Source organism: Carassius carassius, chromosome 24, assembly GCF_963082965.1.
Source record: "Carassius carassius chromosome 24, fCarCar2.1, whole genome shotgun sequence".
NCBI classification, from domain to species: domain Eukaryota; kingdom Metazoa; phylum Chordata; class Actinopteri; order Cypriniformes; family Cyprinidae; genus Carassius; species Carassius carassius.
Window position 1 is genome coordinate 17,434,316 of NC_081778.1, and position 18,142 is coordinate 17,452,457.

The following is an 18,142-nucleotide window of genomic DNA, read 5'->3' on the forward strand; positions in this document are numbered from 1 at the left end:
GTTGTCTTCTTGCAATAAAGTCTAATTTTGACTTTTCTGAGAATTATTTTGCAAGACTTTTCTCCACAACATAATTAATTCAAAAACACTTGTTCATTCAGTAAAAAAAAAAGCCGTATCCAAAATTGCCCCCCATAGCCATGAATGAAGGTCTACCAAGTTTTCTGACACCATCAAATATGGCTGTCCCCAGTAATAGTCTTTAAAAATGAGTATTTGAAACATTCATTGAAACAATTCGCTCATCTTTACTTCATTCAGGTACTGATTTTGGTTTAAAATTGGTTTGGTTCAAAAACAGAAAAAGTTGCTGACAATATTGTCTAAAATGGAAGTCTTGTTTCTTATATGCAACAATATGCTAATCACATGATGGTCCACTCTTGACAACAGTAGTCATGCTCATGTGATACTGCTAAATCGTATTTTGTAATGGTCAATAAATCAACTAGCTGATCAGGTACATGTGTATCAGAACTATTGCCTGAGAAAATACAGTTATTTTTTTTAATACCTCTGAAGTCTGAAATGGAAAGAGCTTTATACAAACAGTGGCAATGCCATTTACATAGAGATGAACTCTCTTGAGATTTCTTCAAAGTTGAGCATACATGAACGTCTATCTTAATTAGATCAGTAACAACACTGGAGGGTGATGATTTTGTAAAATTATTTTAATAGCTTTAAATTCAAAGATATGGAAATATCAAACTTGTGTAAAAAACAAAAAGTGCAATAGTTTCAAAGTGCTTCTAGAGTAACTGATTCAGTGTTAGTTTGTATCTTATCTATCGTGTTTTTAAGTGAAGCAGAACATTATATACTTATGTAAAGCAATACCACTAAAATTTCTACATCTGACTAAATGATCGTACACCTGCCAGACAGTAGTTTTCCTAAACAGAAATGTTAATCAGTTTGAAGAAATGAGCCAGCTCAAGACTAGCGGGAAGAATGAGGCGTTCAATGTCACCTCACAAAAGCATCTTTTCAGCATTTCTCAGCTTTGCAGGGTTGTTGAATCAATCCAGAGAAAATTGCACATCTTTTGTTGAAAAGCACTGCTGCCATCCACACTGCAAAGGACCCAGGGTACAACCATCATTTGTCCCATCTTTGTATACTTTTTTCGATTCACTGCATAATTATATATCTGAATAAAGACCCAAGAGCATAACAAAATCTATGGGCAAATCTCTCATTAACACTCCTTCACTGAGAATACCCAATACTCCCTAATCTTTTTTTCTCTGTTCTTCTTTTCTCTTCTCTCCTCTCCAGTCCTGCATCAATCTCACTCTTCACACCAGCGGCTGCTTGTCTGAAACAGTGGAGGGCAGGGACTCCACGCTGGCCCTGTAGATGGGTTTCTTCTGGGAACGGTCATCACTGAAATGATGAGAGAAGGAAGGAAAACTGAGTGTTTTATTGGGTAGAATAAGAAAAGATTTTGGCCTGAGGGAGAAACATGGATAGTGAGAGTTATTTGCACATAGACTAGCCTGCCTGGACAGATTTGAGGGAGTGAGAAGATGTAGGAGGAGAGAAGTGGTCATCAGCATCTACTGATGCTCACAGTAATACACAGACTCCACTCGACATAATGGAGGAGGGCTAGAGGTTAAAAACCCACGTGTATCACAGTAACAACATGACTAGGGCAGTTTTGAGTACTTACATGGGTCCCTTGCTCTGTTTGGCTTGGCGGCAGAGGTAAGCGGTCATGGATATCACCAGAAGGATAAATACTGCTACAGAAACCATGAGAATAATGAAACCGGTGGTTGTCTCATACCATGCTGCATCCTCTGTAAGACAGACCCAGTCACAAATTATACATCTATCAAACTGGATTTAAAAGTTTTGTTACAAAATAAGAAAAACAACAACTAAAAACCTAATCAAACTACTTAAACTTAATCGACACTTTGGTATTAGTTGCTCAGCTTTGGGCAAGTGAGCTAATTGTCAGGAATACATCAAATTCAACCCTATCTACATCCTTAAGTTTTTATGGTGATTCATCAGTTCACATTAGTGCAAGTAAAATAATTGCTGACTTCAGAGTCTTCAAATCAAATAACAACTTGCACTTTCTCTGAAATGACTCTCATTTTCTGATGATATCAATTTGATTCCATTCCAGTTTTTACACTTTGAATCTACTTAATAACAGTGGCTGATATAAATGGTGGTTCCTCTGACTTAAAAAAATATATATACTAAATATCTCTATACATACTGTCAAAATGCAGAAAAAAAATGAGATATCGTAAGACATTAAGGTACAATTATCTGTACAGCTGCTTTGAAACAAAAAGTGCTCTACCACTTTTAAAGCTAAAATGCTCAGTTATAATAGAATGACAGTCATATATTATAATCCTGACTTAAAGAAAAGTGGCAGGCCATTGGGTATCAACTCGAAATTGCTTTTAGAAATATGTCATATTATGGAAGTTTAATAAGGTCAGTGGGGTCACAGGGTCAATATTATTGTCTTCCACAGGCTTACACATGGCCAAAGTACCACTGTCTAAGCTATTCCACTTGCTCCAAAGGCCTTCCTGTTGTATTCAGAGAAATTAAACTGAATATTGGAGAAATAGCTCAAAGAGGGATTTGGTTTGTTGAACTGTTGTCAGTGCATATTGTCAGTCGTCAGGATATCAAATGAAATGTTCAAATCATTAACATACTAAACATAAATCAAAGTGTCACACTGTCAACCCCTTTTAGCTGTTCTGACCTGGTAGAACAGTGATGCTGATTGTACGCTTCTTCATGAGGGAATGCACAGTAGGAGACTGAGCCGAACAGGTGAATCTCCCTCCATCCTGCTCCCTCACATTCTCCAACTTCAGCTTATTGGAAGGCAAAAGCCAGTCCTCTCCCTTAACAGAAAGCAGACACGAACAGACAAGGAAGAAGTTATTGCGAAGTGGGAAGCAAAGCAGGAACTACACATGAGATATGACGTAAGAAAGATAACCAAGAAGAAATAATTCTTATGCAGTGAACCATGCAAGAAGGTGAATTCCCACTTCTGTAAACTTTTTGAATAAAAAATAAAAATAAAATAAAAAAAAAAGAATCACTGCACCATTTACAATAAATAATGAGAGTGAGAGTAATGAAAAGTAATTAAGTAAAAATAAAACATGACACCACACAATACAAAGTAAACAAATGCCTGTGAAAAAACTCAAAGTACATCATAACCATACAAGTGCTTTTGGCACTGAAGGAACTTCTGCAGCCTGCCAACAAAGTCCATTTCAATTTGAATGAAAGTGAATTAAGAGGATTCCCAGTCAAGTTCAAAAGAATCTGGCAGGTAGAAAACATAAGTGAAAATATGTATTTGAAATGTCAGACATCAGTGACATGTGGTGGAAGACGTACTGTCATTCTGAATAACAGAAGTGAGTCATTCTACACTTCTCATCAAATTCTAAAGTCATCGATCACCCACACCATGACATTTGGAGGGGCTTTTTGCTCTGAGAAATAAGAGTATGCGCGTGCTTTCTACAGCATGCTACATGTAGTCAAGATCATGTTCAACAGTTACTCAAAGATCAAAAAATAACATGGCAAGTGCATTGAGTTTAACCAGCCTTACCAGAAAACAGTTGGTACTGTTTCTCAATATAAGAAATATTTCACATGTGTTGCCACATGGTGAAATAAACTTCTAGACTTCCAAGATAAACAAATGTTGGCAAATTTTCAACTGAGGTAGATGATGTACAAGACGTGGCAGATGTTTTCTTTAGCAAACATCTGTAAAGGCTCATGTGGTTTATTCCTTTGATTTGAATCGTGTGTCGGATACATCAGTGGTTGAACGATTAGCATTCTAACCTTCTACTTAAACTTAAAAGCCGATTTTTGCTCATATTTGGCTGCAATTTTGGACCATGGTTCAACCAAGCTTTCATTATATATAAAAAAAATCTGAATTGATATGAGCGGTGTAGACTAGATTAGACCTCTTGAGACTCTTTAGTGTAGATCTATCATACATTTCCTGTTCTAAAAGTTGACAGTTTCACAAGCTTTTACCCAGACCTGTGTGAATAAGCTCATTTTCACTTCAACAGCAAGATGGCCTTTCAGGTCTTTCTTTCAAATGTATGATAAACCTACATGAAAACAGTAAACTGCAATCCCAATACAGCAGTTTTGTAGCAGACAGAGTAATGCATCATGTTTAAAAGAAACTGTTAGAAAAATGAAGGAGAAAGGAAAGCAAGAGTATTTGATATTAAATCTGTCACCTCTTTAGCCCAGAAGTACTCAGGTGCCTCAGAAGCTGTAGTAGAACATTCCAGCTCCACATTATCTCCTAATCGTACTTTGAGGTCCTGCACCGAGTTTAAATAACGTGTTAAGTATCCCAAACCAGCCCTGTGCACAGAAACCTCCCGCATATCTGGGAGAAAAAGAGAGTACATTTGAGGAAAAAGCGGATTAGTCAAAACAGCTCTGCTCCTGGATACATTTACATAGCAAATGAAATAAGGGAAGTAGGGCATGGAAATTCTCTGCATGTTTTCAGTGCTCAAAAATAACATTTATGTACAGTATATATTTAGTATTATATAAGATATCCTATTTACACATTATTTTTACATAGGTATTTATAAAATATACATGTATAAACATCATCAGTCAGTAAGATTTTTTGAAAGAAATTAATGATTTTATGCAGCAAGGATGCAAAAAATTTATCGGAAGTGACAGTAAAGACTTTTTAATAAATGCTGTTCTTCTAAACTTCCCATTCATCAAATCAAATGAAAAAAAAATTCATCAAATTAATTTTTTTTATCTCAGTTAATGTTGTCCTTGATCACCTACCCCTGTGTCGTTCCGAAGCCGTAAAATCTTTGTTCGTCTTCGGAACACAATTTAAGATATTTTGGATTTGGATTTTGTTTTCTTTGCACAGAAAGTATTCTCGTCGATTCATTTAATTCAGATTGATGACAGTTGGACTATTCTGATGATGTCTTTCATACTTTTCTGGATCTTTACAGTGTAATTTACTTGGCAGTCAATGGGACAGTCACAAGCCTCCCAGTTTTCCTCCAAAATATCTTAAATTGTTTTCCAAAGACGAACAAAGCTTTTATCTTGGAACGACATGGGGGTAAGTGATTAATTACTATTTTTATCTGGGGTGGAGTAACCCTTTAAGCAGACAAACCATTTTTCAACATTGATAATGACAGAAAATGTTTGCAAATCAGTATATCAGAATGATTTCTGAAGGATCATTTGACACTAGAGACTGGAGTAATGACTGCTGAAAATTCTGCTTTTTACCTAAATTTTTATTTAACTTTTTTTTTTTAGCATTTGGGAGCATAAAAGCCTTCTGTCAAAAACATAAAAAAATTTACCGACCAGTTTTAAACAGTATAGTAACTTGTTGGTGACAGTGATGGATTATCATCAATTATTATAGTATTTTAAGTTCAGGTTCGCTGTAAAAATACAATGTGGGCATGGATCATCTTGTCTCCTTCTGATTATCGATCCATCCGTTTTTTTCCACTCAGATTTTCCCAATAAATCTCCACTGTCAAATCATCCCTGGCCACTGTAAAGCCCCCAATCAATAACAATATTATTTTTGTCATCTTGGGAGATAAAGAGTTTTATTCGTCATCTAATCTTTAAATCCCATATATGAAGCTTCCTTTCAACAAAATATCAAATGCAGCTTGACTCACATACAACGATGGAAATACTGATGCATCGGGACAATCTAGACACATATGGATTTTGTATGTAGGAATCAATGTGGATTTGCATTACAGATCATTAGCACTTTTCATGCTGCCCTCGATGTCTCTTACTCACAGTGTATGGGGATGGTGAAGGCTTGGGAGGAGTTGTCTGCTGCAGAACTGTTCTCAGAGACGCAGCGGTATGGACCCTCAGACCAGGACTGGATGCGGGCGATGAAGAGGAGCAGTCTGCCTTCCTCCCTTCTCACATCCACGTCATACAGATAACACCGGCGGTAGAAATAAACCTGATCTGACTCTAGCTGATACCACCTCTTCATGTACTGTTAGGAAGAAAAAGAAAGAAATATTTCACTCCAGTAGCTTACAAATTGTAAATGATGCAAATTTGACTTCAACTTAATATATCAACAGCATGTGATTTACTTTGACTACTTTAGTCTTATATCTATTTTTATAACAAATTTTTGTAATAACATTTCATTTTAGGTGAACATATAAAATAATACGCAGAAAAATCTTTTTTTGTATGTTTGTTTGTTTTTTTGAGTCTCATATTTGTTTTGGCCAAAAAGTAAGATGAAATAATGATAGATTGTAAATCAATATGATCTTTACAACAGTATAGCAGACTACTTAGATAAACTACATATAAATATCAGTTGTTACTCTCCCATAGGTATTTTTACTGCTGTGGTTATTGCAAAACATTTAATGCAATGCAATACAATGCCAATTGAGAGATGTACACATAAACGTTCCTCAAAAGGCTGATGCGTCATATCTTATACTCACATTTTACCATTATTTTTCTAATATGTATAATTAAACCTTACCTGCTTCAGTCCGGTAAGTAATAATATCAAAGTTCTTATATTTTCTTAATAAAAATCAGTAACAATTTTACAGCAAAAAGAAAATGATTTTTTAAAATGATCCTAAAATGCCTTTAACTTGCTTCAAAAGTAAAATATCATTCAAATAATAAGGAAATGTAGTAGAACATCATGTTGATTATTCAAAGGCCTTCGAAATTTGTTTAGCAAATATAATGCTGTAGGCTTTATGGGGTTACGAACATCTTGCTAATGAGGAATACTTGCCAAATTTGATGAAGCATGTTACACTTGGAGGAAGAAGACTATTCGGGGTACTGACACTTGGGTCTGACTAACACAGGTTAATGAGAGATTGCAAACAAAACATCTTTCTTTGTGATTGGTGATATGGAAACCAAGTTTTGCTCGAATGCGTTTAGATAGCTGGAAAAGGTGACAAACAGACTCTGTCTGCACTGACAGAAGCAGCAGATGCTGTGAATCCTCCAAAGGCCCCTCACTGCCGGATACTAATTAAACCCAGAATAACAGCTCTCAGAAGCTCAGTAAAACACACACTGCCTCCTGCTGTTTACATACCAGTTGCAGTCTTGATCTCCAGACAAATACAATCTAAATAATGTTATTGTTCTTTATTTGATATTTCCCTATAGGATTGTTTACAAAATCATGAAAGCAGTTGTGTTGATATTTGAGAGTAAGCGTCCCTGACAGATTTGTTTGTAATTTTAGATCTCTCACTTTTTGTTTATACAGTAATCAGACCTGCAGCTCTGCAGTGGACATGCACAGACAGCAACAATAACAGAAACCCTTCTCAGTTCCATTGAGAAACAAGGTGTCATTCAGTTTCAATCTGCTGTTTCCTTGACATTTACAGACAAATGCACATAAAAGCACATAGTGTCACAGATCTTTCTTTGGCATTGTGTGTACGTGCCCTTACCTTGGAGTACCTCTCAAAGTGCACTGTGCTGAAGTTCAACTCGGATTCTGTATCCACACACTCCAGTGTCACATCCTGTCCTTCCAGAATCGGCTCGGATGGACCGTTTACCTCCAAAAAAGCTGAAGAACAGTTAAATGAATGCAAAAGAATAGTAAAACAAATCAATGTAGAATTTACTTGTTTTACACAATAATACAACAATTGCATCCATACGGGATACTCAACAGAAATTTATTTTGTATCTCATACGGAAGCAAGTGGCAAATTCCTATCTTCAGCTTTTTCTTTTTTATTATTATTATTATTATTATTATTGAAAAAATATAACAGCAAATACAGTTTATTCCTATCTTGTGCTTAATATGATTCTTTGGGCTCTGTGAGGTCACGGCACTTCAAAACAGGAAGACACATTTGTTTTCACTTAACTACAAAAATACCCTGAATTACCCCTGAAGAAGGAAACTGTTGATATTTCAGACTAATTCGATTTTGAGCTGAGCAATTCTTAACGTTTAGATTCCTTTTTGTTTGTGCAAGCTTTAGTGTAAACGTCAGCCAGAAATACAAGATAAGACTAAGTGAAAATTAATATAATATTTAAAAAAACAATAATATAAAAAATAAACTTTGTAAAACTGTAACATCTTAGCAAGTTATTAGCAAAGTAACAACTGCCCTAGTTATTTTGTTTTATAACAAATATACTGGCACATTAAATTTGGTATTATTTATTCTAACATTTAATAACATTTATTCTAGGTTGGAACCTAGAAACCTAGATAATTATTTCAGCAAAATGTTATATACCTGTGGATCTTTGGAGAAAGCTGACCGCCACGATTGTGATGAGAATATAGCCTCTCATTTTGAAGGATCTTTACTTCTGCGTTTGAGAGCGAGTTCTGTCGAAAAGAAAGTTTGTAAACAATTTATGAGCGCGCAAGAAGGCGGAGCATGCAAGACAACTTCCCGTGCTATTGTTGTTTGATGCAACTAACCTATGCACTGATATAATGTTTCAAATGCCTTTATCCGTTCTAAATTTGTTATGTCATATTACATAATCATTTATAGACAACAATATCTTAAGCTTTGGCATCAAAACAGATCTAATACATATCGGATGCGTATATTCGTCACTTGTATCTAACATAACTAGTGTTCAGAAAGTGTGAGTGAAGTTTAACATGAAAAAGCACTTGTTTCTTCTGGCACCTATCAAGATGAAAAATGTGTGATAACGTATAGGTGATCTCCAATAAAGCAATAACTAATGCCAGGACTACTTAAATTTGCTAATGTCTTGGTTATTTCCTCAGAGACCACAATTTCTTTCTAAAACGTCTATTTTAATGCAGGTGACGCGTTAGATAACGAAAATTTACTGAATTCGTCATGACATCATTAAAGACATTTTTACCTTACCGTTCAATCATTTCATAACAAACCAATGCGTTGTTACTTCAATTGAAGAGGACATAAAAGTAGGTAGGGAACAATGGAAAGTTGTTGAAATTACCCTTACAGTAATTCCAGATAATCACAGGTGACTGTAGATGACACAGCAAAGGTCAATACTTTGGGAAGTGCAATTGGTTATAACCGCGGTTTTAAAATGTATCTACAGTATGCTACTTGTTTGTTTGTTTGTTGTACAAAGCTTCATGTCTTATAGTGAAAGTAACCCCAAGACATAGTTCAAGTATTCTGGTCTGAAATGAATCACAAATTTTACAGTTAAAAGTGAATCGACAAAACAGAATACATCAGTAAACCAAACTAGTATCACTAGTCATAAAGTTGAACATTTAAACTCCATACTCCAAATTTTATTTCCAAAAATGGTACATCAACCTTTATTTTGTTGACATATGTGTACACAATGCACATATAGACATGAGCTAAACTGACAGACGAATCTGATGCTCTGGGTTGAGAGGTCATTGTCCGTCATAAGGGCTCATATCAACAGTGTAATTAAAGATACAAAATGGACATAAAAATAATGTCAAATTCATTTCCCCAAATGGTTTTGCCAAACTTTAATTCTAAGTGATAATACTTACAAATATCTTTGGACAGTTTTAAAAATGTGAGCCCCTCACTTCATGCAGTCTTGTGTACTGTCAGTCCCTGCAGAGACCACAAATACAGTAAGCAACACCAGCAGGCACGTACATCAAATATCCTGATATGCTCATAATATTCATCCCCACACAAGCTGCACTGACTTTAAATATGGTAAGAGCATCATTTAATTTAAAAACAACATTTATTCTACACCCGCACTTGTATGTGTGATGAATAATCTCAATGGCCATATTTGACTTTTGAAGGCAGAATCTAAAGATTTTGTCTCAGTTTGCATGTGCTTTTCAAGATTCCCATTAAAGACGCTAAGGGCGCTGAGAACTATGCTCTGTCAATTTCAGGCTTAAAACCCCACGTTAAAACCTAAGAAACCAATTGGAACCATTTTCATCCATTCTTCAAACCGCTTGTCCTCTGTAGGGTTGAGGGGATACAGGGGCCTATCCCAGCATCTTGGGCCACAGGCCGGACAGATGGCCAATCCACCACACATTCACACCTTCACACAGTTTAGCTTCTCCAATTAACATATGTTGCACGATTTTGGATTATGGAGTAAACTGGAGCACCAAGAGGAATCTCACGGCAACACAGAGAACATTCAAACTCCACCCAGAAAAACCTCAGGCTCAAACTGGTGACCTTCATGCTGTGAGGCGACAATGATACCCTCTGAACCACCATGCCGCCCTTCAGTCAGCACCTTTTCTTAATAACCCAGTTCATTATCAAAATAGCATCAGAAGTTTGTTAAAACTAAAAAGAAATATAATAAGCTAGAAAAAACAACTTGCAAAACTGCAAAATACTCCCACATACAAATATACAGTATATAAATGTAAAATAAAGCACTTTTCCATTATCAGGCTGAATGGCTGTTAGCGATACCAGTTGTGATACAAGTCTCATTAAGTAGAAAGTACAAATACAAACCATTCCATTTGTGGATTTCTCAGCACATCTATCTAACCGTCCTCAGGCCAGGAGAATCATGCTTGTAGAACTGCTTTAGGGACATGGAGACTCATGAGCTTTGCTAACAAGCCTTCTTCTCTTTGCTTTTGGTAACCTTTCGGCCCGATGGTGGAAAAACTAGCACAGGTTTCGTAACGTTTATGCACAAATACCTTAATACTGATAGGCAAAGCTACTTGTTTAAAATTTAAGGTGCAGTTTCACAATACAGGTTGTCACAACTGTACTTTTTTTAAAGGCACAAATCACCGGCAAAAGATTCTTACGTGATCAAAACAAGAATGTTACGTCTGACGTCACACGCCAGCCTTTCCGGGTCCAAACGCTCTATCAGGGGCCAAAAGCAAACAACATATGATGACAGTATTCAGTACACTCACAGTGTGCTGTAATACTACCAAAAAATCATGATCCAAAGCTTTATCTCCATACCAAAATCATAGATGGCTAGACAGTGATTCATCTTTTATGAATCAATAAAATACTTGTCCTGCACATTGTGAGCCCGGAGACTGTAGTGTACACTGCCAGTTTTTAAAAGCTTAGCTTAAATGTATGGTATAAATTAGACAGCATTCTCAATTAAAGTGTATAGCGTCTTGGACACAAACAATGTTTCTTACATCATGACTTAACAGTGTGAGGGGACCGATATCAGCAGGTTTCAAATGGGCTCAACATCTGCTTTAATACATTTCATATTAAAGTTGCTTTAATCTTCCCTCTCTTTTGGAGTCAGAAATGATTGTTGATTTTGTCTAATCTTTAGATTTATCTGAGCTGCTCTCTTCCTTTTCTCTTTCTTCGTTAGAGTAGTGCTGCAATGTCTGGTGTCTGTTTCTAGATGGAGCATCTGGAAAACGCTGACCGCAGTCCTCGCAGGCATACGGAAGGGCCTCTTTGTCCCCATCCCCTCTTAACTGCTCTTTACTGGGCAGACTCGTCTCTTCCATCTCCTGGAGATGGATCTGGTTGAGACCGGGGGCTTGAATTCTCTGGAAATCTGAAACTGAGGATGAAGCTGAGGCAGCCAGACTAGGCCTGCCCACTGAGTTGGGCTCCGTCACGATCCCGTGAACTGTGCGGTGATGAAAGCGAATACCAGAACGGTTTGAAAAGCTCTTCCCACAGAGGCCGCACATGAAAGGCCTCTCGCCGGTGTGGATGCGAGTGTGGATCTTCAGAGCCCCGGACTGAGTAAAGCACTTCCCACACTGACCGCAGCGATATGGTTTCTCCCCCGTGTGAATTCGCTGATGCGCTCTCACCCCAGCTAAGTGAGGGAAACCCCTCCCGCAATAAGTACAGGTGTACGGCCTCTCTCCGGTGTGAATTCGGCAGTGAATCTTAAGCGCCCCGGACTGGCTGAAGCTTTTTCCGCAGACGGTACAGATGTAGGGCCGGGCACCTGTGTGTACGTTGAGGTGGATGCGCAGATTGCTATGCGAGTTGAAAGAACGGCCACACTCGCTGCACAGGAAGCCGCCCCCTTTGGAAGCATGCTGGGTTCGCTGGTGCTGCAGCAATTGTGATGGCCGAGGGAAAGAAGCATTGCAGTGCATGCATGGGAGCTTTTGCAAGCCCTCAGGTTGCGTGTGGCCCTGCTGATGGCGCAGGAGCTGGGCACAGGTGGGGAAGGTGCGCTGACAGGACAGGCAAGGGAAGGACGGGAGCGTACATGACGTGCAGGTGGAGAGCGGGCAGTGATGGTGGTGGTGATGGAAGTGGTGGTGGGAAACATGTGCCTCTGGGTCCTTTTGTTGGCGTAGAAGTTGGCCACAGGTTTGAAACCCACAGTGGCAGCATAGACACGCAAAGGCCTGAACCGGTGGAGCACTGGAGGACTCAGGATTTGCCTGAGGGATTGGGCTATGGGTGCTGGTGCCTTTGTCTTCCTGCTGGGGGTGAGCAGATGTGCTGCTGGGCTCTGTGTTGTCCTCTTCCAGAGAGAGACCCAAACCTAGACACAAGCCCAGGCTGACAGGAGCAAGGCTGGGTTCTTTGATCTGCTGCGCTGGGGTGGACTGGAGGGACGAAGGTGGTTGGATCTGCGAGGCTGGGCTGGTTCTGGGTTTCAGGGTGTGGATTGAGGAACTAGGAGGAGATGAAGAAAGAGGGCAGCCAGAACATGTGCAGGCATGACGCTGAACTACAAAAGAGAGAAATGAGAATGCAGAAAACTAGCCGATATAAATTAGTGAAGCAGTGAGTAGAAGATAGATAAACATGATAAAACTTAATATTAAACTATTTCCTGGCAGGGTTGGGAACCAAGAACCGGTTTTTATTCAGAAGAATGTGTACTTCAGGATGTGTGCTTCTGGCTGTTCATATAACAAGTAGTTGTTACAGATACATATTATGAATTTTGGTGTATTAAGTGATATTTTATGAAAATAAATGAAATTAGTATTTTTATTTATTACATGACTTTTTGGTATATCTGATTTTATTTAGCATGGTTCAGCCATCAAATATTTCTAAATAAATACTCTTGTCATTGTATAAATGACTTGCTCATCCATTTCCAGAAAACCCATGGTTTTATATCAAATAATCGGGGTTCTAATCACCCTGTCTGGGTTAATTTGTGATAATGACCTGCTGACTCATAATATTATAATTATTATCCCTTCTTTAATATATATTAATATATAGTTAGGTCTGGATTGCATAGTGTCTGATCTGCATTAGAAAGCCTGTGAACTCAACTTCTGCAGCAAGAATAATTTTTTATTGTATTTAAATATATATTAAGTGTATAAATGTATTTTTATTTGCTGTATCTGTTCTGCTGAAATCTAAAATAATCGCATTATTTGACAACAGGCTTTAAATGCAAGTAGATGCAATAAGTAAAGGCCTTTGAAATACTAAAAGAATTGAAACTGTTACCAGGAATCAATCAATTCTGCACGTTTCCCAATCCTATTTCATGAGAATAAAGGGTATTTACAGTATAACACAGTGGCACAGCACACTTAAGGTCCATTGTATACTCACCATTGCTTTCATGGTCTCTGGGTTCCCTTTCCCTTTCCTCAGAATGCAGACCGAACTGAACAGCACTTTTCATCTGGCTCTGTCTGGATGTGGTGGACTGGGGAGGATGAGAGACTCTGGGCCAAGCAGAACTCACTGTCTCTGTACGTTGCTCTCTCAGTGGATGACCAGTGACCGAAGCATTTGCAGCCATAAGGTCACCAATAAAATTATGCATATCCAGCCATGAGCATGGACCAGCCTGCATTAAATAATATTCATTATATAATATTAGTTGTAAATACTGTAATTTAATTTTAATATAAGATAATACAATATATAGTATAATATAACTATAATATATCATAACATGTTTAAATATATGAATGTCACATTGTGCACATTAATCTAACTGTAAATTTAAAATATATAATTTTTTGAAATTAATATGAACTACCTAAAACACTGAACCTAGCATTTGTTACATGTCCCCAGTCTCTAAAGCAATTTTTTAACATGAAATATTTAAAATCATTCAGAAATCATTCTTATTTAGCTTTTTTTTTCATCTGTGCTTTAAATACATTTATTTCAAAATAAATCTATAATATTTTAGATAAAAGTCGTGTCGTGTCCCCAGGTTTTCACTCAGTCCTGTTACCCTAACACATTCCACCCTCTGAAAAACTGGGAAAATTTCACAAGACTCATTTTCAACCTGATATTGCAACATCTGGAACTCCTGAAGGCAAAGAAATTACCAAAAGCATGTGGTCTCATTTTTTTTTCTACATATTTGATGACACTGTAATGATGACTGAAACTGTCAACATTAACATACTGTCCTGTTACCTAAAATATTTCTTAGATGTTACTTGTTCATTTTAAAAATACTAATATCTGGTGAAACCCTATAATTGGCTGATTGTCCTCATAATACTAGCATGTACTCCAGTCCATGTGGATATATTATATGTATTTGCTTATTTTATCCTAAAATCTCAATCCCGTTACTTTTTTTTAGTCCTCTTACATTTATTCACTTAGCTAACGCTTTTATCCAAAGCGACTTACAATTGCCACATATGTCAGAGGTCACACACCTCTGGAGCAACTAGGGTTTAAGTGTCTTGCTCAGGGACACATTGGTGTCTCACAGTGGATTCGAACCCGGGTCTCTCACACCAAAGACATGTGTCTTATTAAAAGTCTGATTAAAAGTCTGATGCTCTACCGACTGAGCTATCCGGGCTCTCATCATCAGTAGCGTCATCTGATTTATTCATGTAAATGTTAGGCTACATCTATATTATTAACCCTTTAACGCATACGGTGAGGTCACTCTAGGCTAGGGGTCGCTAAGTAAGTTTGGCATCGGGCCAAAACAAAATCGCCACTAGATGGCGGTCCAGAACATATATTAAGTCAAGTCTGCTTTATTACTAATATATATATATACTATTACTAATATATATATATATATATATATATATATATATATATATATATATTAATTGATGAAAAATGCAACAAAAATTGCCTGTGAAAGACTGTTACAGTGTATTTTGTAACTGGCAGTGATCTGTTACTTTGTGTTAAATCCTGTAGTAGGACACTCATTAACAAAAAGCCACATTTGTGTCATGGTGTCCGGGTTTTAACACTGGATAAATTAATAAAGCAAAGAAGTGACACGTAACCTGGCAAGTATCTTCATTCACCTACTTGCAACACAAACCGCCTTGCCTTGCTAAAACACACATATGTGAGAGATGCAGAAATCTTAAAAATAGATTTAAAGATTATTATTATTATTAATTTTTTTGTTTTTATAAAAATATTTATAAAATATTTTTTTATATAATAAAAATATATATTGTTTTTATAATATATAATAAATAAATGTATTTTATAAGTGGTTTGGAAGCAAATGGCACCCATTCGGTGTAATGGCCCATATGCAGATTTCTTTACACTGGATTAAAATAAATAAATGACTTCAAGCAATGGCATAACGAGGTCATAGAATAAATCGCCTCATGAGAATATGACACCTTTAGGTACGCGTAACAAGATGCTACACAGGCGTTAAGCGTACGGTATCAAGCGAGACATCGTACTAAATAACAAAACATTTCCATCCATCCGTAGCCTACCGCTGTGCTGTTACATAGCTACAGGTACGCCAATAAAATGCTTACGTCTGCCTTTTTGTCGCCTTTGGTATTTCTCAAAGCCACGAAACACATTACACGCCCCTTTTAAGTCTACTTCCTCGTGTTTATTTTGGCATGTACTCACTGCGAGTCTGTCTTTGTCCATCTGCGGAGTGCCCTTACATAATCGAGTGTGTAACTCTATTAATACACATCTATGTCTAGGCTAATGTCAGGTTAGGCGTTTCTGTCATTTGGTAAAAACGAGAATTGTTGTCTCTTGACTCTTCTGCCCCACTTCTATTATAGTCTAGAGCTGCTCATAACGCCATTTCTTCCCAGCCGATAGCAGTGTATTTCCGGGATATGAATCACGTGACTAGCCTACATCCTAATCTTTTTATACACATGCTGTAACCTATCTTACAGTTATGTACATTTTTTGTTTTTAAAAAAATATTTTTTATAAAATATATTTTTTTTTATAAAATTTTATTTTTATATAATAAAAAAAATTATATATTATATATTATATATATATTATATATATATATATATATATATATATATATATATATATATATATATATATATATATTATATACAGTATAAAAAACACTTTTCACAAAAACAAATGTGTGTGTGTGTGTGTGTGTGTGTGTGTGTGTGTGTGTTTGTGTGTGTGTGTGTGTGTGTAGAACAGAACTCTCCAATTCCAATTCATGGAGTATAAATATATAATTACTATAGAGCATTGTTATATTGGAATTAACTTGTGACTGATGTCCCCTTTTTACATTTGGTACCCTGCCCATTAGAAAAGAAAGAAAGAAAGAAAGAAAGAAAGAAAGAAAGAAAGAAAGAAAGAAAGAAAGAAAGAAAGAAAAAGGTACTGTAGAATGCATTGATACACTTTATTTTAAATTGATACATTTGAGACTGAATCTGGAAATCTACTATAAAGTAGGTTATGAATATTGTATCTGCATATGTGAATAGTCATACACAAGAATATAATGCTCATGTTTATCTGCATATTCTATATGATCTGTGTTTCTGTTGAGCATATGATATGATCAGTTAAAACGCTGAATTTAGAACATTATTACTTTAAATTCACATATTTACTGAAATGACTTTCTATGAAAAAATCAATAGCCAACAGTGAATCCATGTAGGGCTAATCTCAGCTTTATATATATATATATATAATAAAATTATGAAATCTCATTTGTTGTTGATTTTGATTTTTAATTTGTAAATGATGTATTGATGTTGTTTGCACATTATGGAGCACCTGAATTTAACGCAACACTGCATGTATACATGCATAAATTTTTTTTGGTCACTAGATGGAGTCATGAAGAAGTTTTCCATGAAAACAGAAGTTCTGTAGGCTACACATATCAGGAGACACTACCTCAGCCTATACTACTTATTCCACTCCTCTTTTAGAAATAGAGAAATGAGCTGTAATACCCATAATGGTTTATGTTGTTGTTTACATTTTTAAGGGCACATAATGGAGGGGCTATAAATTTAGCTGTTGAAGATCTAATGCAGCTGGTTCACAATGAGGTTAGTCAAAAGTATGTTACTACAGGAATAGACTAGTAGTGGCCATACAACGTTTTTAAGTACTACATCAGAATGTGCACTTATCATGATATTTATTTAAAGCTAATATGAGTGTTTTCTCATTACAAATAACTATAAGACCACTACAAAGTGAACAGCATCTGAGCTTTTAAAGTTCTCCACTATTCTACAGCTGGGAGAGGATGAGTGGGTGAAGGTGGAGGAGGAAAAAGAAACAGAAGACAGTTTTGGTGTTGTGGTGAGAAAAGAGGAAATTGACAAAATTGTTTAACATTTCTGAGGCAAATCAGCAGATCAAAGTTTTTGTGGGGCGAAAAGGAAGTATAGATATAGTCTTCAAATTCATTTGACAAAACTAACTCACAGAAGCACTGTCTATATTAAATTTATATAAATTATTATATTATATTTCAATACACTATTTCTATGATGAGGTTGAAATAAATAATTTTGATTCTTTCAAAAAAAAATATTTAAGATATTTTACCATATTTAATATATAATAACATTTAACAAATATTTTAGTAGGCTACAAGAAATGTTTTTCAAAAATGTATGAAATCAAACCAAAAACATGAAATGCGTATGACATTTCCAAAAACCAATGAGTTTTAAGTTTTACATTTTTTAAATATTTCTCCTTGTCATCTCAGACATTACCTACTTATTTGTCATTTTGTCAGCCAGGCACAAACTGGCCCACCTTTTTTTGTTTATTTGTTTGTTTGTTTCTTCTTTATTGAAGAAATTAATGAACATTACAATACATTTTAACAATTAAGTCAA

General features: G+C 36.2%; 2 protein-coding genes across 3 annotated transcripts; both read right to left on the reverse strand.

Annotated features, from left to right (window-relative positions):
• Positions 1-656: 656 nt before the first annotated feature.
• Positions 657-8,461, reverse strand: LOC132103010 (vascular endothelial growth factor receptor 3-like). Its single transcript, XM_059507793.1, has 7 exons — positions 8,361-8,461; positions 7,548-7,669; positions 5,875-6,085; positions 4,284-4,438; positions 2,750-2,894; positions 1,679-1,808; positions 657-1,389 (listed from the first exon to the last, which is right to left on the reverse strand). The coding sequence occupies exons 1-7, from the start codon at positions 8,416-8,418 to the stop codon at positions 1,302-1,304; spliced, it is 909 nt and encodes a 302-aa protein (XP_059363776.1). The 5' UTR covers positions 8,419-8,461; the 3' UTR covers positions 657-1,301.
• An 887-nt stretch (positions 8,462-9,348) lies between these two features.
• LOC132103011 (zinc finger protein 696-like) lies at positions 9,349-16,114 on the reverse strand. Of its 2 annotated transcripts, XM_059507795.1 has the most exons (4): positions 15,903-16,114; positions 14,263-14,343; positions 13,623-13,863; positions 9,349-12,768 (listed from the first exon to the last, which is right to left on the reverse strand). In XM_059507795.1, exons 1-4 carry the CDS (start codon positions 15,921-15,923, stop codon positions 11,378-11,380), a joined length of 1,734 nt encoding a protein of 577 aa, XP_059363778.1. In that variant the 5' UTR covers positions 15,924-16,114; the 3' UTR covers positions 9,349-11,377. The 2 variants fall into 2 exon arrangements, with proteins under 2 accessions (XP_059363778.1, XP_059363779.1); XM_059507796.1 differs by lacking the exon at positions 14,263-14,343.
• Between the last annotated feature and the right edge of the window lie 2,028 nt (positions 16,115-18,142).

Excerpts from the sequence above, each read along its gene's own strand:
- LOC132103010 (XM_059507793.1), bottom strand. The coding sequence starts at position 8,418 with ATGAGAGGCTATATTCTCATCACAATCGTGGCGGTCAGCTTTCTCCAA. Across the intron at positions 6,086-7,547 it reads ACTTTGAGAGGTACTCCAAG|TACATGAAGAGGTGGTATCA; the intron begins GTAAGGGCACGT and ends TCTTCCTAACAG. Across the intron at positions 1,809-2,749 it reads CAGCATCACTGTTCTACCAG|AGGATGCAGCATGGTATGAG; the intron begins GTCAGAACAGCT and ends TCTGTCTTACAG.
- LOC132103011 (XM_059507795.1), bottom strand. The coding sequence starts at position 15,923 with ATGGACAAAGACAGACTCGCA. Across the intron at positions 14,344-15,902 it reads TGGACAAAGACAGACTCGCA|GAGTTCCAGATGTTGCAATA; the intron begins GTGAGTACATGC and ends CTTTGCCTTCAG. Across the intron at positions 12,769-13,622 it reads CAGAGACCATGAAAGCAATG|TTCAGCGTCATGCCTGCACA; the intron begins GTGAGTATACAA and ends TCTCTTTTGTAG.